This window comes from Sorex fumeus, unplaced genomic scaffold, assembly GCF_029834395.1.
Source record: "Sorex fumeus unplaced genomic scaffold, SorFum_2.1 ptg000156l, whole genome shotgun sequence".
NCBI lineage: Eukaryota > Metazoa > Chordata > Mammalia > Eulipotyphla > Soricidae > Sorex > Sorex fumeus.
In genome coordinates, this window is record NW_026606213.1 from 543,311 (window position 1) to 568,248 (window position 24,938).

The window sequence follows — 24,938 nt, forward strand, 5'->3', positions numbered from 1 at the left end:
GCCGCCGCCTGCAGCCTAGAAGGGGCCCCCGGGCCGCGCCTGCACCTGCCGCAGGCTCTCCATGAAGGCCAGGCAGTCCGGGCTGTGCCCCGAGTCCTCGGCGCCGTGCGGGGTGCCCACTCGTGGGCGCTTGGCGGCCTTCACCTCCTCTCCCGAGAAGACGCTTTCCTGGGGGGCCCCCGTGCTGACAGACTGCGGGGGAACAGACGCGGGTCAGGGGCGGCAGGTGGGCGCGAGGCCGGGCGGCCCAGGAAGCCCTGCGTGCCTGTTCGGGGGTGGGGGGCGGGGGAGCCGAGCCTGTGCTCCCGGACACCTACCAGCCGCGACCGGACCCTCTTGGGGAGCTCCTCGTCCAGGGTGAAGATGTCTCCCCGCTTGACCGTCAGCTGGGACCCGTCCTCAAACTCCACCTGGGAAGGCACAGCTTTTAGGGCTGGGGTCTCCCGGGTCCCTGCCTGCTGCAGGCTCCGTGGGCCCAGGCAGCACAAGGGAGCCGGGAAGAGGGGTCCGGAGACCCCGGTCCCAGAGGGGGCCTTGGGGTCTGATAGTCGCGTGCCCAGCCGGGGAGGGCCACGGGAGCCGCGGTCAGGGTGACCCAGGAGGCCCTTCTTCTCGTCACCCTGGGGCGGGAGGGCGGGACACTGGGCGGCCAGGCTCCTCCTACCCGTCCTGGGGGCCACAGTTTCACCCAGGAGGTGGCGGGGGAGTGTGCGTGCCCAGGATGCCCGTGGGTCTGCCGTGGGTCTGTGCCGTGCCTTCCTGCACGCATGCCTCCCACCGTGGGGCCGTCCCGAGCGTGCATGTCTGCCTGCATCCAAGCAGGGGGTGGGGACAGCTACACACCCCACCCGCCCCTCTCGGGGAGCAGGCCCGGCCTCCATCCTGCAACGCCGGGGGACGAGCGCCCCTCCTTGGCTGGCCGGCAGGGTCCCATCCCCGGGGCTCTCAGGAGGGCGCGGGGGCCATGGCGGGGGTCCGGGTGTGGTCTCCGGCTCGGCCTGCTGCTCACCTGGTACAGGATGCTGGTGGTCGAGGAGATGAACTTGGCTCTGTACACGTTCCCGTCCGCCCAGCGCAGCTCCACCAGCTCCCCCTCAGCCGGGGGCCCCAGGCGCGCGCAGTCTCTGCTCTGCGGACGCAGGGGGCGTGAGCGTGAGGCGCAGCCGTGAGCCCGGCGCCAGCACCCCGACGGGGAGGGCAGAGCCTCCCCCCGTGTGAACAGGGAACCAGGGGCCGCCTTTCCCGGTGGCACAGGGCGGTACGGGGGGCCCGGGGAGGGGCCTCCGCAGGTCAGCGCTGTGCCCCGAGGCTGGGGAGCGCGGGGCCTGGACCCCGAGATGCTCTGTGTCACTCACGGTGATGCTCTCGGGGTACAGGTTGTCACTGTAGGAGCCGTCCTCGAAGTTGACCTCGTAGAAGGTCTGGGTGGTGCTGCCGATGATGCGGCAGCGGTAGTACAGGCCGTTGCGGTTCTTGGTGATGACCACCTGGCCCAGGGACACCGCCCGCAGGAACTGGGCCTGGGGGGGGGGGCGGAGGGCAGGGGGTCACATAGGCGGTGGCGGCGGGGCGAGGGGAGCACGTGGGCCACGCGGGCGGGCACGGGCACGGGCACTCACGCTGTGGGTCCCCGCCTTGTGCTTGCGGCAGGTGATGGACACCACGTAGGGCCAGTCGTCGGGCTCCATGAGGACCCCGGCGGCGTGGGCGCAGGTCACGTGGAAGGACGTGGAGCAGTGCTCGCAGGAGCACTGGATGCAGGCGCCCGACACCCTCTTCATCCGCTTCCGGCAGTACACGCATTTCTGGGGGCAGACACGGAATGTGGGACTCCGGCCCTCCCAGGAAGGACCCCCAAAGGGGCGGGGCCAGGGCACACCCTGCACAAGGGAGCCTCCTCCAGGCAGGCAACTGATTCACCTTGGCCCGGGGCTGTGTGTGTGTGTGTGGGGGGTGACAGCCCCTGGGTCGGGGACTTAAGTACCTGGGTGGCTGAGATGCTCTGGAAGGCTGTGACGCCTCCACCCCACCCCCCACCTAAGTAAGACCACGCCCACGCCCTCCCCAGGCCCGCCCAGTGGAGGCCACGCCCACACCCGCCCTCCAGGATAACCAGGAAGGGCCCTGCCAGGAAGCCTCCCCGGGGGCCACCCAGCTGTCACGCTGAGCATTTAATAAGCGGGGCCTCTGGAGCCCTGTAAACCTTGTTCGAAAGCCTGATAAGCACCGTGGCCGGCGCTGCAGGCGTGCCCACCTCCGATCGATGGCACGGCAATGGGATCCTGTGATTTAATTGTCAATACCTGATCCGCCCGCAGGGACCCGTGCTGCGCGTGAATGCCGCAGAGCTGGACCTTGCACGGGGCCCTGCAGGCCAAGGGGCTAGCGACGCCTGCGGCCCTGTCACCCCCCAGGTCACCCCAGGGTCCCGACAGCGGCCCTCTGCTTCCCTCTCTGGGGCCGAGGGGCCTTTCCTGGCAGGAGGCCTGGGGCCTGCAGGTGGGGGGACTGTGGCCATCTGAGAAGGCCCAGGAGGTGGAGGAGGTGGGTGGCCACTCCGTGAATAGGACCACTGCCCGGAGCCCCGTGTGCCCCTCCGTCCCTCCAGCCCCCACTCAGCCGCTGACAGCTCCAGTGTGCAGGGGCCCCGGGACTGTCCACGGCCCCTCCCACCTCCGCCTGTCCCACAGAGCAACCCCGCTGGCCGGAGCCCGAGGCCAGGAGGGAGCGTGGCAGGGCAATGGGGGCGGGGGGCACGGCCAGGCAAGCAAGAGTTAAGCAACATTCCGCGCAGCTCCACGAGGCAGAGTACAAGTGAACTCCGGGCAAGACTCCTCATCCATCGCGACAAGCGACGGTAATGAAGAGGCGGGAAATGTCAGACGAGACACAAGCACCGCGGAGGGGCCCACCGCGGGCGCCTGCCGGCACCCAGCCATCACTCTGCCTGAGTAACGAGCCCGGGACGTCCGCAGCTCTCCCGGGAGTGGCCCCAGGCCCCCATCCTCCACCCGGCCCGGCCAGCCCCACCCTCGGCTGTGCCCCGGACTGGGAGGGCGCCCGCGCCACTGGACAGAGGAGCTCTGCGGCCCCCTTCTGTAGCCGGAAAGCCCTGCTGGGCTGCCCAGGGACGGACGGAGTTCCCGCCACCGCCCTGCATCCGGGGGCCAGCTATGGACAGACGACCAGCCAGCTTTGGGGAGGACAGGCGGAGACGCTTGCATTCTGGAGATCGGGGAACGCACATCCAAACCGCGGTTGGCCACTAGTGACCCCAGGCCAAGTGCCCTGGGGGTCCATGGGAGGAGGCGTCGTCCTCCAGGCGAACCCTGGGAGGCTGCGACTCCCATCCCGCCGGTGCCAGGCGCCAGGCCACGACGTTCCCGGCAGAGGGAGCGCGGCTGTGCGAACCCGCCGTCACAGGGAAGGGGGAAGAGCAGTCCTGGAAGTCCTGGCTGGCGGCGACGCCACTCCTGGGTGCGTCTCCGGAGGGAGGACGCCACCCGGCATGCCTGAGGCCTGCCTGGTGCCCTGTGACCCACCCGCCTTCCTCTGGAGCCACGTCGGAGCAGCAGACGGCGGGGAGGGCGCTGGCCCGGCAGGCGGACATCCGGGTTCACCCCAGTACCCCACAGGGGCCCCTAAGCACTGCCGGGTGTGGCCCCCCAGGAAGAGGGGGTGCGAGGCCTTTCCCGGAGAGAGCAGTGGGGGCCCCTGGCCGGTGCTGCTCACCAGGCACTTGTCCCGGAACACACACTGGGGGCCCTGGCGCCCCACGACCTCAGCGCAGGCAGAAGCTGGACCCCCTTGCCTGGCGCCTGCTCCCGGAAGGAACCGGCCCGGCCCGGCCGAACCGAAGCACGAGGAAGCCGCGGGCGGCCTCCCCCCCCCAGGCCCCAGACTCACCAGCCTCCACCGCTGCTCAGGGATGGCGCTGATGTCCACGGGGCGGCGCTCCATCACGTTCACAAACCGCACCTCGGGCACCGCGATGGCGCAGATCACGTGGATCCACCTGGACGGGGGGTGGGGGGGGCAGGGCGGGCGTCACCCCCGGCCGGGTAGCCCCCACCCCCCCCCCCGTCAGAGGCCACCTGCAGCCGCACACCCACCTCCTGTCAGTGGTCATCTGCAGGGCGCCTCCCCTGAGGTTGCACAGGCAGCACTCCTGTGGGCACAGGCCGTGAGGGCGCGGCTGGGCGGCCCCTCCCGACCCTCGCGCTCCGGGCCACGGGGTCTCCACCCAAGGGCCTCACGTTCAGACCAGCAGCCGCCGGAGTGGGGGCGTGGGGACGGACGGGACCCACGGCATCGCCCGGAGGCAGGACTGCCTCTGGGCCACCCCAGGGGACGGGCAGACACCCGGGGTCCCCAAGGCCCCCCCGGGGAGGCAGGCAGAGGCAGTTACCGCAGTCCAGGCATGCGCAGTGCAGCGGGAGCACGTCCAGTCTTCGCTGACCAGCTCTGGCCGGACGCCGTAGCAGCCTGCAAGACGGTGGGCGCTGGGCTCGATCCCCCACGCAGCCCCCCACTCCCCGCCTTCCCCGGGAGAGGAGGGGTCACGGGCAACGGGTGCAGGCGGGCTGGGGCCACGAGGGCCGAGGGTCCCAGGCGCTGCCCGCCCCACGCACATGCATACACAGGGGACTCGTGCTCCTGGGGGCCCCTCGGGGCAGGGTTCGGGGGCGAGTCTGGGCGCGGCACTCACTGGCATGGACCTGCAGGGAGCACTTGGTGCAGGCCACGAGCAGGCTGGCGCCATCCTCGCCAATGGCCGCGCTGGAGGGCAGCGGCTCTGTGCTCCCCGCGCTGCCCCCGCCCGAGGTGAAGCAGATCTCAGGGATCAGTGGCCGCGTCTTCCGGCCACTCTGGGAGGAAGGTGTGGCCGGGCTGGCCTCCCCCGTGGGAGCCTGCGGGGCCTCCTTGTCCGTCTGCAGGGACTGGGGGGGGCATGCTCAGTCGGGCGCCCCACAACAGGGTGGGGGATCCCGCTGGGCCCGGGGCCCCAGAGCACCCTGGCAGTCGGTCAGCAGCTGTCCTGCCCGGGTCTCCGGGGGCACCGCACCACCCACACAGGCCCCACAGGTGCTCTGAGCACCCCCCCCATGCACCACCCGCAGAGGCCCCTGTGGGACCCTGGGCCCGTCCTGGGACGGTGCGCTCTGCCGCGGCAGGGGGTGGCCGTGGGCTCCCGAAGCGGGGCTCCTGTGCCCCCCACGGTGCAGGGGTGCGGGCCCACCTGGCTGTAGGGGTAGAAGAGGGAGCAGACGGCGCAGTGAGGCTCCGTCCGCGCGGCGGCGGCGTTGAACTTGCACTCGGTCTGGAAGCAGGCGGCCTGGTCCCCCCACTGCATGGCCAGCAGCGTCCGCAGGGCCGCGGGGTCACTCGCGTCCTCCTCCCCCGGGAAGGGCAGCGCCTCTGCGGTCAGTTGGGGCAGGATGAGCAGGCGGGAAGCGGCCCCCACCCCGGGGCGGGGGTGCGGGGGGGAGGGGCCCGGGGCTGGACGGTGCCTGGCCGGGACCGGCTGAGGCCCGGCAGGTGACCCCACCCGGGCTCCCGCCTAGTCCATCGCTGCCCACGGCCGTCCGGGGCCACCAGCCACCCAGGTCTCCTGCGGGGACAGGCACGACGGGTTGGGCGCGCGGGGAGGGTCCCGGGTCCCTCACCCTCGTCGCTGGACGCCTCCTGCTTGACCACGGAGAGCGGGGAGCGGGTGGGCGGCCGGCCCAGCGGGTGTCGCCGGCTCTTCTTGATCTCCATTTTCAGCTTGGGGAACGTGGGGGGGGCCTGGACACGGGGCAGGGCGTGGGTGCGGGGCTGGGCCTGGCAGCCCCCCGCGGCCCGCCCTGCCCGCTCCGCGGCCCTCACCTGCCCGTCCAGGGCCCCGCTGTCCTCCTCGGGCCCCGCCAGCTCCATGGGCCCCGGCTGGGCCTTCCAGGCAGGGCCCTTCTGGCCCAGGGGCTCGGCGGGCGGCGGGCAGGGCGCGCGGGCCTTGTCCCCGGGGGCGGCCGGCCCGGGCCGCGGCACCACGTAGAGCATGGGGATGATGGGGCGCGGCTTCGCCTCCTGCTCCTCGCCCGGGGCCTCGGGGGGCACCACGTTGAGGGGGGCCGGCGGCGGGGGGCTCTCCTCGGCGGCGGGGCCTGTGGGGGGCCCCAGGGGCTCCAGCCGGGGGGCCTCCTTGCCGGAGAGCTGCGGGGGAGGGGGTGCGGGCAGGACAGGCAGGAGCGGGCAGGGGGCGTGCGGGGGGCTGAGGCCCTTCTTCTTCCGGTCGCTCCTGGCCTTGGGGGTCCGCAGCTTGGCCCTCCCGTCCTCTGCGGGGAGAGAGGGCAGCGTCCAGGGAGCAGCCTGGGCCACGGGCACCCCCCACCAGAGAGTGCCTTCCCGGAGTGTGCCCCCCGCCCCTGTGAGACGCCTGAACCAAGAGAGGTCAGGGGTCGGGGAGAGGCTGGCCAGTGGGTCCCAGGGGTCGCGGCCGCGCTGGGGCTCTTGTGTCTGCGTTGGCCACACGGCTCCCAGCAGGACACTCGGGGGGGTTGCTCCCTGCAGGGGGCTGGGCAAGCCCACTCCAGGCTCCACCCCCAGCGTCTGGGAACGGTCCCCCTCCGCTTGCGCTCCTGGCCTCAGGCAAGAGGGTCTGGGGGCCCCGAAGCCCACCTCGCCCCACTCCCTGATGCTGGGGGACGGGGTCGACGGACAGACAGACACACGGGGCATGCCGTCGTGGGTCCCAGAGGTCTCAGGACACATTCTCGGGTCCAAGCCATGGTCCCGTGAGCCAGCCCCGGAAGGGGGGGTCCCCGACCCACCCTCCGCGCCCTCGGCCTCCCGGGCCTGGGGCAGCATCTGCGGCTCGCCGTCCTCTTCGTGCTCGGCCTCGGGGGGCGCCGGCTCCTTGGCGCTGCTCCCCGCCCCCTCCTCTGGGACGGCCGCCCCCTCCCCCGGCGACTTGGGGTCCTCGGGCTTGGGCTTCTTGGGCGGGTTGCGTTTCCGGTGAGACCTGGAGACAAGGACGGTGAGGCAGGCGGGCGGCGGCCCAGGGCGCCCCAGTGGCTGCGGGCGGGCGGGCGCGGGGCACTTACGGGCAGCCCGGCTTCCTGCCCGGCTCGCGCTTCCTCTCCAGGCTGGGCCTCCTCTCCTCCTCGGCCTTCCGCCAGTGCCTGTTTTCCTTCAGGCTGATTTGTCTACGCGGGGACGACAGGGCTGGGGCTGGGCTCCATCCCCCCACGGTGCCCCGGGGCCGGCCGACCCCCGAGACCCCAGGGAGGGCCAGGCCGAGGAGAGAGAGACAGGAGGGCAGCCCCGAGGGGAGGCGGCGCGGACCCCCCCACCTGCCCCCCGCGGGCCTTCCTTCCACCCTGCTCCTCCAGGGCCCGGGACTGGGGCCGACCCTCGAGACCCTGGCTCAGTCACGGGACAGGCATGTCACGGGACATGGCCAGAGGGAGGAGCATCAGGGTGGCAGGAGCCGGAGGCGGGTGCAAGGGGTACCCGCAAGCCGGAGCCTGCAAGGTGGCGGGGCGCCCCCTGGTGGTGGGCACAGGAGTCCTGGGAAAGGTCCCTCCACTGCCGACTCCCCTGGCCCACAGCTGGGCCCCCGCGGGCCTTCTCCTGTCCCTGGTCCAAGGGGGCTCGGGGCACTGACCCACCAGCAGGCAAGGGGCTGGGGCTGCCCTAACGGCCCCTCCCAGGGGCTCTTAAAGGGCCAGCACTTCCTGCGGAGGAGACCAGGCGGGCAGGCTCTGGGGCTCTCCGGGGTGGGGGTCCCCACCTGGCCGGTGTGTGTGCAGCCCGCCCGCCCCACTGGCTGTCCCTGCAGCTGTCACGCAGCGGGAGCACACACTGCCACCGCTTTCTCAGGAAGGAGGCACCAAGGCCCGCCCGGCCCTGTCCTGTCTGTTGACCGGCACCAGGGTCCACTCTGGGGGCCTGGCATCCTCTCTCTCTCCTCTCTTTCCCTCTCCACTCTCTCTGAGTCCTTCCTCGGGGTCAGGGGCCTGGTGGGCTGTCCTGGGCAGCTGTGCCGTCAGCAGGACCCCTGGAGCGAGGCAGGGTCGGTTCCCGCCCTGCGGGAGGCCCCAGCAGCGAGAGGCTGGCCGGCTGGACATTCTCTGGGCCGGGGGCCATGAGGCTGGCAGACAGCTGAAGGGGCGGAGGGGGCCGACACTGGCCTCTGCTTGGGGCTCCAAGGGTGCTGGGGGGTGGCAAGTGGGGTGCCCAGGGAATCCGGCACCAGGCCACGTGGGCGCGAGGGGCAGAGTGAGGCAGGCGGACAGGAGCCTATGGGCGGGGGCAAAGGCCGCCTCCCGGGGCCTGGGAGACCTGGCGCGAGAGGGAAACTGAGGCGGCCACGCCGGCAATCAGGGGCACAGAACAGGAGATGGTAGAGCGGGGAGGGGGAGGGGCGCAGGGGGGAGGGAGGAGAGGCGGGGAGGAGGGGGGAGGCGGGGAGGAGGGGGGAGGCGGCGCACCTGCGGAGGAGCTTGGCCTTGAGGGAGGCGCGGGAGGCGCTCCAGGAGCTGAGCTCGGGGCTGCTGAGGGCCGTGGGCCGCGTGTGGTCCAGCACCGTCAGGTCCTTGCCCTGCTTCCACTGCTCGTAGCGGCCGGGCTGCAGGATGCGCACGAACACGTCCATGGAGATCTTCACCATGTCCTTGCGGCACGTGCACTGCGGGGGGGGGGGGAGCCTGAGAGGGGGCCGCGGCAGCCCCCCGAGAGGCCCCGGCTGCCCGGGTCCGTGGGGTGCCAGCAGCATCCCGGGCGCCCTCATTCCGCGGCGGGGGAAGAGGTGGGAGCAGCCTCGTTTCCAAGGCGGCAGGCGGCGCAGGCGGCAAGACCCCCCCCAGGCCTGAGCACCCCCCGGGGCCCCGTGGAGCCTGTCGGCGTGAAGCGCTCAGACGCCCGGCTCCGGGAGCGCGAGAGGAGCCTGGCGCTCGGTGGGGGAGGGCGGCGGGCGGCAGCCGGGGGTGGGGCCTGCGGGTGGCCGGCCAAGGGTGTCCCTTGCTCCCCGACTCGGGAGCACCAGCTGCTTTCTGAGGGTCCTGAGACCGAAAGGGAACAGGAAGCACCTGGGTTCCCCGGCCCGCCCGGGGGCTCACTGCACTCAGAGCCCGCGAGACACCACGGGTCCCCCACTACCACTCGGCCCAGCACCACAGCAACCCCCCACACCCCGTTCCGAGAGGGTCCCCTTCCTCTGGGGGCTCCTTGTCCAACCCCAGCAATGCCCAAGCGACAGCCCAGGTGCTCACAGTCCTGCCCGCGGCCCCCAGCAGACGGGCCCCCGGGGTCCGGCCCGACACACATACCCGCTCGATCCCCAGGCCCCCCAGGGCCTGGGCAGGGCGACAGCAGGAGGGCCGAGACGCCCCTACCAGGAACCCCCGCCCGCCCGAGGGGCACCTGTCCTGGGACACCGGAAGCCGGACCCCTCCTGCCTGGCAGAGGCCGAGCCCAGCCGGGCTGAGGGGCGTCCCCGTCTTTGAGAAGGCCTTGCTCCAGGGCAGGGGGTCCGCACGGTCTCAGCGCCCCCAGGTACGCGTGGGGTTGGGCGGGAGGCCAGTGTGGCCGAGGGGACCCTTTCCCAGACCTCCCAGCTCCAGCCAGCTTGCACTGCCAGTCAGAGGCTGGGTGGCTGTTGGGGGAGCTCGCCCTCGAGCTTGGCCCGCCCGCCGCCCCCCTCAGGCCGGTTAGTGGTCTTCCCCACACCGAACGTGCCCGGCACGTTCCCCTGGGGGTGGCTGCGAAGCCTTGTGCCAGGCAGGCACGGAGGGCAGGGGCAGCAGCATCTGGGCCCCTCAGCCTCTCTCTGCACCTAGGGGCCCCTGGGCGGCGCTCGGAGGGCGTCAACAGCTGCAGGGGGAGATGAGCCGAGATGTGCTGGTGGCCGTGGCGGGGGGGGGGTGTGGGGGGGGGGGGCGGCGGACAGACAGTTCGTGGCGATCCCGTGGTCCGCACAGCCCCTGCTGATCACAATGCAGGCCAGCCACCCCGAAGCCATGTCCCGGGGAGGGCCGGGCGACCTCAGCGGAGCACCTGGCACTGGCCGCCCCAGGGCTGCCCAACGCTGCCCAGGACCACGGGGACACGCGCCTGAGAACACGGGACCTGGATGGTCCAGGGTGTGCCGGGCTTCCAGGGGAACGGGATGCCAGACACCCCACGGGGCCCAGCGGACACCGTAGGACTCGGCTCCATGAAGGGACAGCTCAGGGTGGCCGCTCCCGCTCTGCCCCTTGGGGCACTGCGACAGTGAGGACCCCCCCACACACACACACTGTGGCAGGCCGGAGCGAGGCTTGGGCCCCTGTGACGGTGTCACCATGGCCGGCAGTGTACACAGCCCGAGAACGGGAGCCTGGCGGTGGGTGTGTCAGCGGGGGGCAGCCCGGGGGCTGGGGGAGACTGGACGTGGCCAGCTGACATCCCCAGTCTGTGGGCGCCGAGCCCCCCCAAGTCCCCCCAAGTCCCTGCCCGACAGATGTACTGGCGCGAGCTGCCCCTCCCCCACCCGTGCCTGGGACGGCCCCTTCTCGACAGGGCAAGGGGCCGCAGGGACCCCGCTGGGGACCGTGACCTGGACACACGCGTGCAGGCCCATGGGGTCTTGGTGCCAAGGTCTGCGGGCCGGAGCGGCCCGCCTGCCCCCAGCGCATGCCCAGGGCTCCCCGGCTGGGAGCTGCAGGCCTGCTCGGTAATTTCACGCTACACCGCCCAGCTTATCAGCGCCGGCCCGAGCCCAGCTGCACTTCCCAAATGTCACTCGTTTGGGGACACGTGGCTGAGCCCCAGATCACTTTGAATATCTGGGTGGTCCCGGCAAGCCCGGCTCTGACAGCCCCACAGGGACAGGACCCAGCTCTGCCGCCGTGTCCACACAAACCGGGCCCACAGGGCCCCCAGAGGCCCCCGCCAGGCCCCCCGTGGCCCCCCACGCTTGGAACCCAGAGCTTCTGCTGAGCCCGCAGGTCCTGGAGCTGCAGGGACACCAGGACCGCCGAGGTCAGCGGCCCATCCCAGCCAGTGCCCCCAGCCAGGGTCCCCGCATCGCCTGTGCCACAGGGCCACACCGCCCGCCCTGGGGAATGTGGCGCCCACCTGCCAGGCACCTGCCCGGCCCTGGGCCCTAGAGCAAAGGCTCCCACGACTGGGCCTGGCTTCTTGAGGGTCCCCCACGCCGCCCCCGGGCCCGGCCTACCTGCGTGGCCACCTTGCCGTAGTCGATCCACCGTAGGGTGGCGAAGTTGGTGGACTCGGCACAGTTGAAGCCGTGGTTGAAGCCGGCATGGTAGCCGTAGGGGAAAGTGATCATGAACTCGCCGGCCTCCTGCGTGATCTGCGGGCGGAGAGGACGGAGGGGAAGAAGGAAAGGCCGCTGTCAGGAGACTCACCCACCAGCACGCGGGGGGGGGGCACGGAAACGCCCAGAGCCCAGGCAGCCCCTGCAGACACGGGGTACGGGCCCTCCCACCCAGGCCCCACAGTGCCGCCAGGGCCCTGCTTCCCCGGGAGAGCCCGAGGCCCGCCGTCCCAACAGCGCCAGGCAGCAGAGGGCCCCTGGGTGCGCCCCGCCGCCACCCTCCGTCTGGCCTCCCCGGTCCCGGCAGGCCTGTTGGCCAGCTCTGCTCCTCCCACCCTGCGTGGTCCCGCCCCCTGCCCCCAGGCGCTGGCCTGCAGGGACCTTTGGGCGTCCTGCTTTAGGGGTCGCGATGGGGGCCTGGGACTTGGCCCACACGCTAGGAGCTCCTTGGGGTGCACAGGGTGTCCCCGGTCGGGGGGGTGGGGAGGCCCGCCCACATCCTGCTCCGGAGCCAGGGGCTCGAGCCCTGGGGCCTCCCCAAGCCCAGAAGCCATCGAAACCACCATCACGGCTGGACGGAGCTGGGTGGGGAAGGTCAAGGAAGGGCCCCAGAGGGACCCGCGTGTGTGTGCACCCTGGGTCCCTCTGGGGCTTCCTGTCCTGCAGATGGCCGGAGGTGGGGCCTGGCTTGGGCGGCCTGTCCTGCTGGGGGCCTGGAGCTGGGACAGAGGCCAGTGTGGACAGCGCAGAGGCTGGCATCACCCGGGGGGGGGGCGGGGGGGAGGGCTGGGGAGGGGAAATGCGGGAGCAGTGGGGGGCGACAGGAGACCCCGGGGCCATAGATCAGGCCCACCAGGTGCACCGAGCTTGGAAGACAAGAAGCCCTGCTCCTGCCAGGGCCGCTTTCCAGCCCGGGGCGCGCGCCCTCCGCGTCGCCACCGCCAGCTGGGGCCCCACGATCCATCACGGGGGGCCGGGGTGATGGATGGCCGGGCCTCGGCCTGTCGCCAGCTCTGGCTCTCACCGTGCATGCGAGCGCCGATGGCACATCACAGAAACACACACTTTTAATTATTAACGAGCCCGGCGATCGATCTGCGTTTTCTCGGAGAAGTAAATACCATTGCAGAGATTTATAAGTGGGGTGCAGGGACACAGTCCTCTGAGGGCTGCCAGGAATTCAGATGAGGGGGCCCCTGCCGTCTGGGGGGCCTCCGTGCTGCCTGCCCAGGGCCCAGGGCATGAGCCCGTCGGCCCCCAAGCCCCTGCCAGCAGCCCCGCGGTCAGGCTGTGCAGTGGGAGAAAGCGGGTGGGGGGCGTGTGTGCCAGGGGAGGGGAGCCTGCCCACTGCAGGGCAGACAGAGGGGGGGGCGGGAGGAAGTATGCACGGGCACAGACGGATGGACGGACAGACAGAGAAGGCGAGGGACTGCTGGAGCCGCCCCCGGCTGCAGCGCCAGCCAGCACAGCCGGCCGCTCCTCACGCAGCTGCTGCGGACGGACTGAAATGTCAGAGCAGTTTCCGACTCGCTGACACCCTGGCGCGGGGAGGGGCTGCACACAGGCAGGCAGCACCGGGCCTGGCCGCAGAGCAAACGCTCTTGGGGCACCTCCGAGGACCCCCTTCCGGGTCGTTCCCCTCCGTGGGGGGGGCAGGGCGGAGCCGGGGACGAGCCCCCCCCCCCCCGCCACCCCAGGTCCTCACCCATCACGGCCCCCGATGTGGCGGACGGAAGCTCCCGGGGGCCCTCAGGAGTCCAGGGCGGGGAAGCCCCCCACTCCTCACACCCCTCCCGCCCGGCCCCCGCCCAGGCTGAGCCTCCGCGCACGTACCCGGCTGAAGGGGATGCCGTACTTCTTGAGGATGATGGGCGAGATGAGGGTCATCTTGTGACGCAGGAAGGCGTCGCAGCCCTGGGAGCTGCCCGGGAAGAAGCCTGCGGGGGGACACGGGCCGGGAGTCGTGGCCAGCCCCCTCCCCCATCCACCACGGGGACAGACCCCCCCGCCCCCTCCAGCACCGGGGCCGCCCCCCAAGACCCCGCCTCCGTGTGGACAGACAGACCCCGCAGCAGCCCCGAGCAGCGGCCCACAGGGCCACCGGGGGGCCCCCGGGAACTTGCCTCGATGCCCACCTCTCCCCGGGGAGGTGGGGTGACCCCCCCCCGACCCCGGGCCCGGCCGGACAGCAGAGCCGCGTGCGCACGCGCGTCCCTGCAGGCAGGAGGCGGCCGGCGCGGGGCCGGCGCGGGCCGCCGAGCATGAGAAACGTCCGGATCCCGCAAGCCGGCTCGGCGCTAAAAGCATTTCAATTAGAGTTACGGCTGCCGGGGGCCCGGCCCGCGCCGCAGTGCCTCTCCTTAATGGGCGGCGTAAGTGGCTCTCATCGAAGCCCTAATAAAGACGCGAGTCTTAAGTGATTAGCGCCAATAAGGCCCCGCACGTTAATGCGCTCTCCCTCCGCGGGCGCGGCTCCCCGCGAGCCCATCTGCGCGCGGCTTTTCATTCCCCCTATTAATCGCCGGCTCCTTCCACCCATCTCCAGGATGGAGTCTGCCACGCGTCCCTGAGACCGGCGGGGGGGACGCTGCGGGGGGCCGGGAGGCCTGTGCCCTGCGCCTCCCCTCCCGGACCTCCTCCCGCCGCCGCCGCCCACCCCCAGCCCACCCCTGCCCTGGCCCCACCCAGCCGGGACACGGACCGACCCCCAAGGACACCACCCGGCCTCCGACTGGGGGTCACCGGACCCTGCAGCCCCACCCCCACAGGAGCGTGTGTGTGTGTGTGTGTGTGTGTGTGTGTGTGTGTGTGAGAGAGAGAGTGAGTGTGTCCATGCAGCCAGGCCAAGTGGAGGCTGCCCAGACCCCAGGCGTCTCCTCGCCAACGCAGCCGGGACCTGGGGAGGGTCTCGATGCAGGGAGACGCCCCAGCCGGCCCAGCTCCCCAGGCCCTAGGCCTCGGGGTTCCTCCAGGCAAGACAGACGCTGCAGCTTGGGCCCCAGCGATGGCACAGCAGGGAAGGCACTGACCTTGCACACGGCCAACCCGGGTTCGATCCCCCACATCCCGCAGGGTCCCCAGAGCCCCACCAGGAAGGACCCCCAAGTGTAGAGACAGGAGTCAGCCCTGAGCATCACCAGGTGTGGCCGGACATCAAATACGCAAGCCAGAGGACGAGAAACACAGAACGAGCCACGCAGGGCGGTGTGGGGCCAGCAGGAGGCCCGACCCAGCAGCACACGGACCCACGGGCGCCCACGGGCACGTCGAGAAGGCTGGCACCTACCGATGGCGAGCCGCTCCAGGCGCTTGCCGTGCTCCGGGGGAATGGCGTACCTGAGGGTGAGCGAGAACGACGTGGTCAGGCTGGAAGAGAGGCTTCGGGAATGACCCACTTCCCGGGCGCAGCTGAGACGGGCGTGCAGGAGGGCCGGCGGGGGGTGGGGGGACTCTGGTGGGGGGCCAGGAGGACGCCAGGACAGCCGCCACAAGCCCCAGACCTGCCCCGAAGCTCCAGGCCCAGCTGGCATGCGCCAGGGACATCCCCGTGGGGTCACTCTGCCCAGGGCGGCCAGCGAGAGAGACACCCACGCCCACCCCACGTAAACAGCACTGCCAGGGGCTCTCGCTCCCTCTCGCCGCGAGGCCCCTCTGGAAGGGAGCGTGAAGGACCCCCAGCCCCCGCCAAGGGCTAGAAGCCCCCGGAAGCCCCCACCCTGGCCGCGGGCAGGCAGCCTGACGGGAAACAGACGCTGTGCCGACAGGGGCGGGGGCAGGCGCGGGCGTCTCGGTGTGGGCCTGACTCGCATGCCCAGGCCGGCTGGGGGCCTGGGAGTCTACTGGCGGCTGCGGAGAATTCCCCTGATTTGTCCAGAAGGGAGGGCAGGCACTCCGGGGTGGGGGCCCACTTCCCCCCTAACACAAAGGGGCAACAGCTGGCCCCAGAGCCAAGCCCCTGGGGGGGAGGCCCGACCCCCACCCCCGACCCCACCCGCCCGCAGCACCACGCACACTCCCGGACAGCGTGCAGCTCTCCCGTAATTACGGCCTGTAATTGGCAGTTGTAATGATAAGATTAATGGAATCTGGGGGCTGCGGGAAGCTGGACCCGCCGGCACACTATCGGGAAGTCCAGCCGGCAGGACGCCCATGGAGCCGGCAGAAGCAAGGCCCCCCGAGAGACCAAGAGGGGACGCCCCGCCTGGCTCAAGGTGGGGGCAGCTCTGGGGGTGACGGAGAGGCCGGGGTCCCCCTCCCCGCCGCAGGGACACACCCGAGGAGGAGGCAGGCAGCAAAGTGGCTTCGAGTCCACCCAGCGACTCCAGGACCCCGAAGCCCCGTGGGCCCCCTGAGGGCAGGGCCCCCCAGAGCAGGGCCTTGTGGGGTCCCGCAGCCCGGGCGACCAGGCTCGGCTCCAAGAGGGGGAGGGAGAGCCTGGGGGCCGCCCGCTGGGCCGACACATGCCATCTGCCACTCGCAGGTCAGGGCCCGGCAGGGGATGGGGGGGACCAGCCTCCGACTCCCGGGGCTGTTGGGCTCCCCACAAGGGCAAACCCATTGCGAGCTCAGGGCCGGAGCGGCAGCACAGCGGGGAGGGCGCTGGCCTCACACCCCGGAGGGTCCCCAGCACCGCCAGGAGGGATCCTGCTGAGACAGAGCCGAGTGTGGCCCCCAAGCAAAGAGACCTCGGGGCCAAGCCCGGGTGCTCTGCCCGCCACGGCCTTCCTGCAGAGTAACCGGCTGGGTCACCCCGAGACGCGCCACTTCCTGGGCACCCTCAGGCCTCGCCAGCAGTCACCTCCCTGGTGGCCAGGACACAAGCTAAGGGGTGAAGGGAGGAAGCAGAGCTGTGGGCGGCGAATGGACCAAGGGCGCCCCAAGGATGGAATCAGAATGGGTGTGTGTGTGTGTGTGTGCGCGCGTGCGCGCACAAAGCCAGGCTGGGCCAGGCCAGAGCCCCCCCTTCCGGAGCACGGCCCACAAAGCCCAACCCGAGGCTCCTCCCCGCCCGCCCTCCTGCCCTCTCCCTTCCCAGGCTTTGCACCAAGACCCCCTGGACGGCCGTACTCGAACGGCACAGACCATCCGCCCGGCAGGCTGGCGGCGCCAAGCCCCCATCTGAGGCTGACAGGCTCCATGAACTCGCGCGCAGGCCACTGGGGGCCCTTTGCAGGGAGGCGGCCGTGTCGGCAAGCCTGGGGCCCGGGCGGGAAAATCCAGACGGCTCCATCCCGAGAACCAGCTGGCGGGAGGGAGGGGGAGCAGGGCCTGAGGGACGTGTCCCCCGAAATGCCGCAGGCTGAGCCCCCCCCGGAAGCAGACCCGGCCCCGGCTCCCCCGCCGTCCTGGGCCCCTGCTTGTTCTTGGGGGTGTCTGCAGCCACGGCCTCCCCCAAGAGGAGGCTGAGAGCCCACGGGGCGAGAGCAGAGGTGGGCTGGCACTGCCCGCGGGGCACGGGACCTGGGACCCCTGGCTCGGGCACAGCTCGGCCCCTCGCCCGTGTTGGACCCCAGGCTCAAGGGGACCCAGCAGGGCCACGGTGGGGGCAGGGCCCGGCGGCAGGAACATGCCCTCGGAGGCAGCCCCGCGCCAGCCCCGACACGGCTTCCTGTCGGCCGCGGAGGACGCTATTAATAGTGTCATTTTCTCGGTGTTTTGTTTATTCCCCTGGAATGGCTTGATGGATGTGAATAATTATCAGACTATAAAAGCCAGCAAATGGGCTATTTTCTATCGCTCTAAATCATCAAACAAATAAAGTGTGAAACAGCATTTTTGAATATAATTTTCCCCTCTAATGGCTCAGAATTATTATCAAGAACAATGAGAATAAATAAGCCAGGGCCTCGCGAGTTCGCAATTAAATGAGTGTGTCAGGAAGAGGGACACGGGCCATCCGGAGCGCCTGGCCAGAGCGGGGACACTCGGGTGGGTGGCGAGGGGTGCGTGGCCACGACACTCCGTGGTGCCCCCTGCGGGGCTCCCCCCGGCACCCACGCATCACCCAGGCCTCCCGTCGCTCCCTGACACGCAGGTTCCGAGCATGACCAGACTGGGGGCAGCCACGCTGGAGTCCCAGCACCCCGACCCACCTCAAGAGCCGTCCTGTGTGAACCGCACCCCGGCTGGGTGCCCCAGGACCGGGGCCCCGAGAATTCAGGGTGACCACGACACGCAAACTGTCTCCCATCGTCCCCGAGCTCGCTGTGGGTGCCGGGACGGGGCCAGCGGGGGGACGGGCAGTGAACTTCGGTGTCCGCGCCTGGCCGCAGGGCGCCTCCCTGCCCCGACCCACAGGCTCCAGACCCCAAGGCGCAGCGTGAGACGGGACAGAGTCCTGGGACTGGAGTGACAGGACAGCGACAGGCCCACCCACACTGGCCTCCCACGCGGCCAGAGCCAGGCCACACGCAGCCCCAGGCTAGGCTCTGACTCTGGCCCAGGCAGGGCGGGGACAACCCTGTGGCCCTCGGGCCAGAAAAGGCCAGTTGTGACAGTCACTGGGCACCCGGGCTGGCCGAGAGGAGGAGGTGGGATCACGGGGACCCTCCTCGCCTGGCCAGAGGAGCCAGCCCAATCGGCCCGGAGCTGCAGCCTGTTCCCGTGCCCCGTGGGTGCCCGTGTGTGTGTGTGTGTGTGTGTGTGTGTGTGTCTATGTGTGCATGTGTGTGACTGTGTCTCTGTATGTGTCTGTGGGTCTCTACGGGTCTGTGTATACGTGCACGTGTGTCTGTGTGTTTATATGTATGTGTCTCTGTGTGTGTGCATGTATCTTTCTCTGTGTGTGTGTGTGTGTTTGTCTGTAATGTGTGTGACTGTGTCTCTGTGTCTGTGGGTCTCTGTGTATAAGGGCATGCGCATGTGTCTGTGTGTTTATATGTACGTGTCTCTGTGTGCGTCTGTGTGTGTGCATGTATCTCTGTGCGCGTGTGTGCGTGTGTGTGTGTGTGTGTGTGTGTGTGGCTTTCCCAAACGGCCCCAGGCCCACGGCCCCTTTCTGTGGGGCAGAGCAGGAGCCCACATGCCAAGTCCCACGGCAACACGCTGGGGTCGTGCTCAGCAGCTGCAGGGCCGGGTGGGGTGGGGTGTGGGCCTGTGTGCGGGACTCACCTGCCCAGGATCTGCTCCATTAACCGGCAGGAGGCCCCCGGGGGGGAGGGGGAGCCCCCCACAGAGCAGTGAGGCCCGACCGTGGCACCAGCCGTGGGGCCGAGGGGGCTCCGGCTGGCAGGACAAGGCCCGCAGACCCCTGCAGCCTGGAGCCCGGCCCCACCTGCCCTGCAGGGCCCTGGTGTCCCCCAGGGAAGCGTGTTTCAAGGGGTCAGGTCGGCTCGAGGGCACAGTGCCTCCCGTCCTGACCCGTGGGCAGGCCCCACGCGCGGGAGACCATCGGAGCTCCGGGACCCCCCGCCCTGTCCCCACCACTGTCCGGGATCTCAGCCGACAACAGCCCCTGCTCCCCGGAGCGGAAGCCCCCGGCGCCCTCCGTGGAAACCAGCCCCACAGCCCGAGTCCGCCCGATGCCAGGGCTGCGGCGGGGGTGGGGGTGCAGGTGCGGAGGCCACGAGCTGGCCAGCACCGCGCGGACACCCAGGCGCCAAGTGCCCATGCTGAACGACGGACGGCCATCTGCTCCTGCCAGGCCCAGCCAGCGGGCAGAGCATCAGAGCGGCAAGTGGACGGAGGGATGGACGGCCAGATGGGCAGACATTTGGACAGGCGGACAGACAGACGGAGAGACCAACAAGCAGACGGATGGACGGACGCCACCGCCACGGGCCTCTCCGCCTCCAGGGCCGACCCGCCCTGGGCTCCTGCCTCGGCCCCTCCTGCAGTCTGGCCTGGGGCTTCCCCCGCCGCCTGCGGGTGCCTCCAGGACTCTGGTGCCTCGCCACCCCCTGCGGCCACCCACCTCCCACGGCGTCGTGCCCGGGACAGGCGGGAGAGCAGGGCCCACAGGCGCGCCCGCGGCGGCATCCTGGGCTGGAAAGGCCCCTGGGAGACTGCGGTGGGCCCGCAGCGCCCCCTGCTGTCAGGAGGCAGGCAATGGGCAGAGTCGCCTCCTGGGGCCCGCCTGGAGGCAGAGGGCCAGAGGAGCACCCGGGGGAGCGGCTCTGGGCCCTGCAGAGGAACAGTGGGGGGGCGGGGGGGTGGCCAGGCCCCTTGGATGACCCTGCGGCCTCTCCGACAGGAAGTTCAGGGTCAGCTGCAGCCAAGCCGTGAAACACACGCCCAGCCTTAGCCTCCCCGGCCCTCTGTCCACTGCCCACAGTCCCGTCCCCGCCCTGTCCCCCCCCACCCCCACCCGCAGAGGGACTCTGCCCGCACGCACAGACAGCCTCAGAGGCGCCCGCCCTCCCAAGTCCCACCTTCGCCGACACCAGGCCGCTCTGGGTCACTCTGCCACGCACGCGAGGACCCTGCGGCAGCACTCAGCACCCAACCCCGGGAGGCTGCAGCTGGGGCCCCGCAGACACGGGGGCGGGGTGGGGTCAGGAGCACAGCCGGCACCTGGGCGAGGGGGCACAGCTCCCGCATGGCACAGCCACAAACGCGGCCTCCGCAGGGACGCGGTGCTGCGGGGCCCCGGGGCACGGGCAGCCACCCCTGCTGGGGACACAGGTCCAGGCCACGAGAAACCGGCCAGGCCCCCTCCCCAGAAGACTGGGGCCACCGCGGCAGTGAGACAGAAGTGGGCCGGGGAGGGGCAGGGAGCCACAGCCCCAAAGACACGGCGGCCCCAAGCGCAAGCCCGCAGCCCCTCAGAACCGGACGCCAGACGGCCTCTCCCTCCGGAGAAGCAGGGCCTGAGACTGCGTCCCCGCGGGGCGGGAGCCAAGGCCAGGGTCTCCTGCCCCCAGCTGGAGCCGGGCTGGAGGCGATGCTGGCAGCGCCGTGGAAGGGCAGGAGCGCCACCTAGGGGCCGCCGGGGAACACGCAGGCCAGGTCAGCGCTGAAGAAAGGGAGGGGACACACGCGCGCACACACAGGGACTTACCCTCAGGCGCACACCCAGACACCCCCGGGCGTACACACACACTCACACGCCCTGCAGCAACGGCATGCACAGACCAGCTCCGCCTGTGTCCCTGAGGCCCTGACCCCCGGTGGCCCCCACAGCTAGGTAGATGGTTCAGGCCCCGACTCCAGCCTGCATTGGGCGGGGGGTGGGGGGGATCCGTCAGAGGCTGCCAGCACTGGACGGCACCCAGCCAGGGCGTGCCCTGCTGTCCACCCACCGCAGGGACCACAAGGTGGCTGTGGAGGGGCCCTGGAGAGGAGGGTGACCCGGGGGCGCAGAAGGGCCGCGGCAACCAGCTGGGGCGGAGGAGGTGCCGCCTCCTACTTGGGGAGAGACCAGCCCTGCCCAACTCCCACAGACGACACTTGGGGTGCGAGCACAGACCCCCGGGTCCCAAGACCACTACTCTAGGGAGAGGCGCACTTCTCCCCCAAGCCAACCCCCCCAGGTCACTCCTAAAGACGGCGAGAGCGGAGCCGGCAGTCGGCAGGGGTGGAGCCAGCAGCTGGGGCGGGTGGGGCTAGCCACGGGGCGGGCCCAGCCGCCACCGGCCTTGGGGGCCACTCACCAGGACTTGGGCTCCCCGAAGTGCAGGTAGTTGATGCTGTACAGGTCCATGTCCTCCGTGTGCCAGGCGAAGGTGGTCTTCCACATGCCGAAGTAGAGGTAGGGCGTGTTCACGCCCTCGATGATGGTGCCACACTCCCGCTCCACCATGTCCAGGATGGTCTGCAGGTTCCCGATGTTCCACTGGGCCACGTCCTGCGGGCGCAGAGCTCAGGCTGTCAGGCAGCAGGGGGGAGGGGGGCGTCCAGGAGCAGGATGACCACCCCACACAGCCCCAAGAGGCCCACTGCAGAGTCCCACTGACGCCAGCAGCTGCAGTCCTGGCTAGCCCGGCCTCCTCCTGCACGCAGCCCAGACCCACACACAGTTTGGTTTTTCCCATTTTGTTCAGTTTCGTTTTAGTTCCATTTCACCCGTCGGTGCTCAGGGCTGACTCCTGGCTCTGCACTCGGGGATCACACTCCTCAGGGCTTGAAGGACTCTCTGGGATGCCGGGGATCAAACCTGGGTTGGCCGCGCGCAAGGCCCTCCCCACTGTCCAATCGCTCCCACCCTCACAGACCATCCGGAACCTTCTGGAGTGCCCTAGGAACAGAGGGTTCACTGTGGAATGCCGGGGTACCGAGAACCATTCACAAGCCTCAGAATCAGTGACCCGGTGGGCAGCAAGGGGCCTGCTCGGCCTTCCGACACCTTGCAGAGGTGGGGACCCAGCGCCCACGCCATACCCCAGACCCTGTCTCTTTCTGACGAACATGTAAGTTAGCCCTCATTAAACCTCAAAGCTCTGACACACACACGCGCCCACTTCCAGCCCCCGAGGGCCAAGCGCATGGGAGAGGCCTTTCTGGGCCCCAAATGCCGAAGGCCCACTCCCGGCCTGGTCATGAGTGGACACGTAGGGTCCACACAACCACAATGACCCACTTTCCCCAAGCACTTGGTAGTTCACACAGACGGAAACCAAATGCCACGGACCACCCTGGACACCCAGGCACCTTCAGTGTTGGCCCAGGCGGTTAGAGCTGATTCTCCACCCGGGGACTGTCATTCTCTAGAGATTTTGGGCAAAGGTCCCGTGTGAGACGAGTCCTTTTTGGGGGTGATGGGGATCTGGGGACCACAGCCGGCGGTGCTCAGGGGTTACTCCTGGCTCCACCCTCAGGAATTGCTCCCGGCAGCACTTGGGGGCCCTAGGGGATGCCGGGGACTGAACCCGGCTGTGCACGCGCGGCCCCCACGAGATGAGTCAGTCTCCAGCAAGTATTTCCCCCTAGCCTGGGGCGCTTCTTGTCCTTGTGGGGGCACCGCCTTGTTTTCAACACACATGGACAAGTCGGGGCGTCCCGAGAAGCCCAGGCAAGGGGAGGGGGAGCAGGGCTGGGCCAGAGGTATGTCACCACCAGCACGGGACCAGGCTGCAGAAGGCACTGGCAAGCCGAAGCCAGGGCAGTGCCCAGAAGCGGGCTGGGCAGGGCTGGGGCCGAGGCAGGGTGGGGGTGTGGGCGGAGTCAGGGCCCGGGCAGGGTGTGTGGGCGGGGCCGTGGGCGGAGTTAGGGCCCAGACAGGGTGTGTGGGCGGGGCCGTGGGCGGAGTTAGGGCCCAGACAGGGTGCGTGGGCAGGGCTGTGGGCGGAGTCAGGGATGTGGGCGGAGCTTGGGGCACTCAGCCTCCGCCCTGCCCCCCTCCTCTGTGGGCGGAGTCAGGGCTTGGGTAGGGCGTGTGGGCGGGGCCGTGGGCGGGGCCAGGGCCCAGGCAGGGCTGTGGGCGGGGCCGTGGGCGGAGTCAGGGATGTGGGCGGAGCTTGGGGCACTCAGCCTCCGCCCTGCCCCCCTCCTCTGTGGGCGGAGTCAGGGCTTGGGTAGGGCGTGTGGGCGGGGCCGCGGGCGGGGCCAGGGCCCAGGCAGGGCCGTGGGCGGGGCCGTGGGCGGAGTCAGGGATGTGGGCGGAGCTTGGGGCACTCAGCCTCCGCCCTGCCCCCCTCCTCTGTGGGCGGAGTCAGGGCTTGGGTAGGGCGTGTGGGCGGGGCCGCGGGCGGGGCCAGGGCCCAGGCAGGGCCGTGGGCGGGGCCGTGGGCGGAGTCAGGGATGTGGGCGGAGCTTGGGACACTCAGCCTCCGCCCTGCCCCCCTCCTCTGTGGGCGGAGTCAGGGCTCGGGTAGGGCGTGTGGGCGGGGCCGCGGGCGGGGCCAGGGCCCAGGCAGGGCTGTGGGCGGGGCCGCGGGCGGAGTCAGGGCGGCGCAGGCGCACTCACATCGTCATACAGGGACCCGCTGATGTCCGCCCCGTAGATGGGCGACACGAACGTCAGGTTTTTCCAGTACTTGCGCTCCAGGTCGTCGAAGTCCTGGTGCCGCGGGGTGCAGTACCTGGGAGGCGAAGGGCGAACCCCAGGCTCCAGCGCGGCCCCCTGCACTGCCCCCGTCCCGGCCGGCCGGCCTGTGCTCAGACGCCACGTGGGCGGACAGGGAGGGGCCCGGCCGGGGACAGCCCCACACTTCCCACCGCCCGGCCTTCCCGGGCCTCGCGGGGCCGCCAGGGGTGCGGGCAGAGGCCTCAGCACCCCTATCCCGGGGTCGGCGGGCCCACCCACGGGGCCGGGCAGGGGAGCCGGGGCCCGCGACCACTGCAGCGGGAGGGGCGGGGCGGGCAGGCACATCCGGCCGTCGCAGAGCGCGGGGGCCTGAGGGTGCCCGCGGGAAGCGGCCGGGTGGGGGAGCCCAGCGAGGTCCACAGCGCGCCCTGCGGCGGCTCAGCATTGCCCACGGGGCGCGGGGGCGTCCCTGGCCACGTACTTCTCGCTGTTGGCCAGGCGCCGGTACTCGCCCACGGTCATGGCCTTCTTCTGGATGTTGTACTGCGTGAACAGGCCCGACTGGCCCGTCACCACCTGCTGGATGGGGGCGGGGATGATGACGTCGTCGATGTCGTCGTAGGTCTGCCGGGGCTTCCACTCCTTCGGGGGGATGATCTGCCGGCGAGCCCAGAGGCGTCAGCACCGCGGCCCGCCGGCACCGCCCGCCCTCCCCCAGCGGGCAGCGGGAACTGCGTCCCTCCGCGGGGAGCCAAGGTCCCACAGCCAAGGTGGCACCCAGGGCCACCCACGCGCCCTGCAGGCTTCCCGGCTTCCAGGCCCCCGCGGGCGCCGCGCTGGGGCAGAACCGCGCCTGCGTCCCCGCAGCGCCCACTGGTGGCAGCCGGCAGCACTGCACCCGGGCCCTCTGCTCCCAGGGGTGCGGGAGGGGGGGAGGGGGAGGAGGAGGACGAGGGGCAGGGAGGAGGCCGAGTGCCTCGAGCCCCGAGCCCCGTGAGCGCCTGTGTCCCCCGGCACACTTCAGGGAGGGCAGGAAGGCCCCGTGCGAGGGCTCTGGAGGAGCATCCCAGGGTCTCCGGGAGGGAGCACGGCAGGAAAAGAGGGTCCCAGTCGGCAGAGTCGCACCCACGTGGCTCAGGGCCTGCAGGCCGCCTCAGAGCTCGGAAGGAAAGCCACAGACCACAGGGCTGTCTGCGGAGGAGCCGGCTGCGGGGGCCTGGGGCCAGGCCAGAACAGTGTCCTGGCCCAGAGGGAGGAGTGTCCCGGGGTCCGAGGGAGGAGTGTCAATGGGTCCAAGGGAGGAGTGTCTATGGAGCCCGAGGGAGGGGTGTCCAGGGGTCAGAGGGAGGAGTGCCCATGGGCCAGAGGGAGGAGTGTCTGTGGAGTCCGAGGGAGGAGTGTCCATGGGTCTGGAGGAAGGGTGTCCATGGGTCAGAGGGAGGAGGGTCCCCAGTTATCGTCGTGGCACCTGCATCCCCCCATGACCTGAACGTTCCTCCCACCCGACCTGTGGACCAAGGCCGCCCTGGCGCGGAGGCATCCCACCAGCTGCTCTGCCGCCCCCTGCCCTCACAGCCCCCTCCTCCACCTTGGCCAGGCCGGCACGGTGGGCGCCCTGGGACTCGATGTAGGCCACGTATCTGTTGAAGTCTTTGAACTCCTCCATGGTGGGCCGGAAGGTCATGATCTTACAGCTGGGGTTCTGCGCCCCGTGATCCTCGGACCCCATGGCGGCAC

General features: G+C 70.8%; 1 protein-coding gene across 1 annotated transcript; it reads right to left on the reverse strand.

The window, feature by feature from the left end:
- Positions 1 to 24,938, reverse strand: KDM4B (lysine demethylase 4B). Its single transcript, XM_056107267.1, is given in 21 exon segments — positions 1 to 192; positions 318 to 410; positions 1,010 to 1,129; positions 1,356 to 1,805; positions 3,907 to 4,015; positions 4,113 to 4,168; positions 4,409 to 4,485; positions 4,709 to 4,940; positions 5,240 to 5,418; positions 5,667 to 5,787; positions 5,869 to 6,314; positions 6,810 to 7,000; positions 7,083 to 7,184; positions 8,472 to 8,668; positions 11,198 to 11,335; positions 13,133 to 13,236; positions 14,586 to 14,635; positions 20,890 to 21,083; positions 23,142 to 23,256; positions 23,683 to 23,858; positions 24,790 to 24,938. Coding segments are annotated over 21 exon segments (3,468 nt in total). The 5' UTR covers positions 24,931 to 24,938; the 3' UTR covers positions 1 to 15.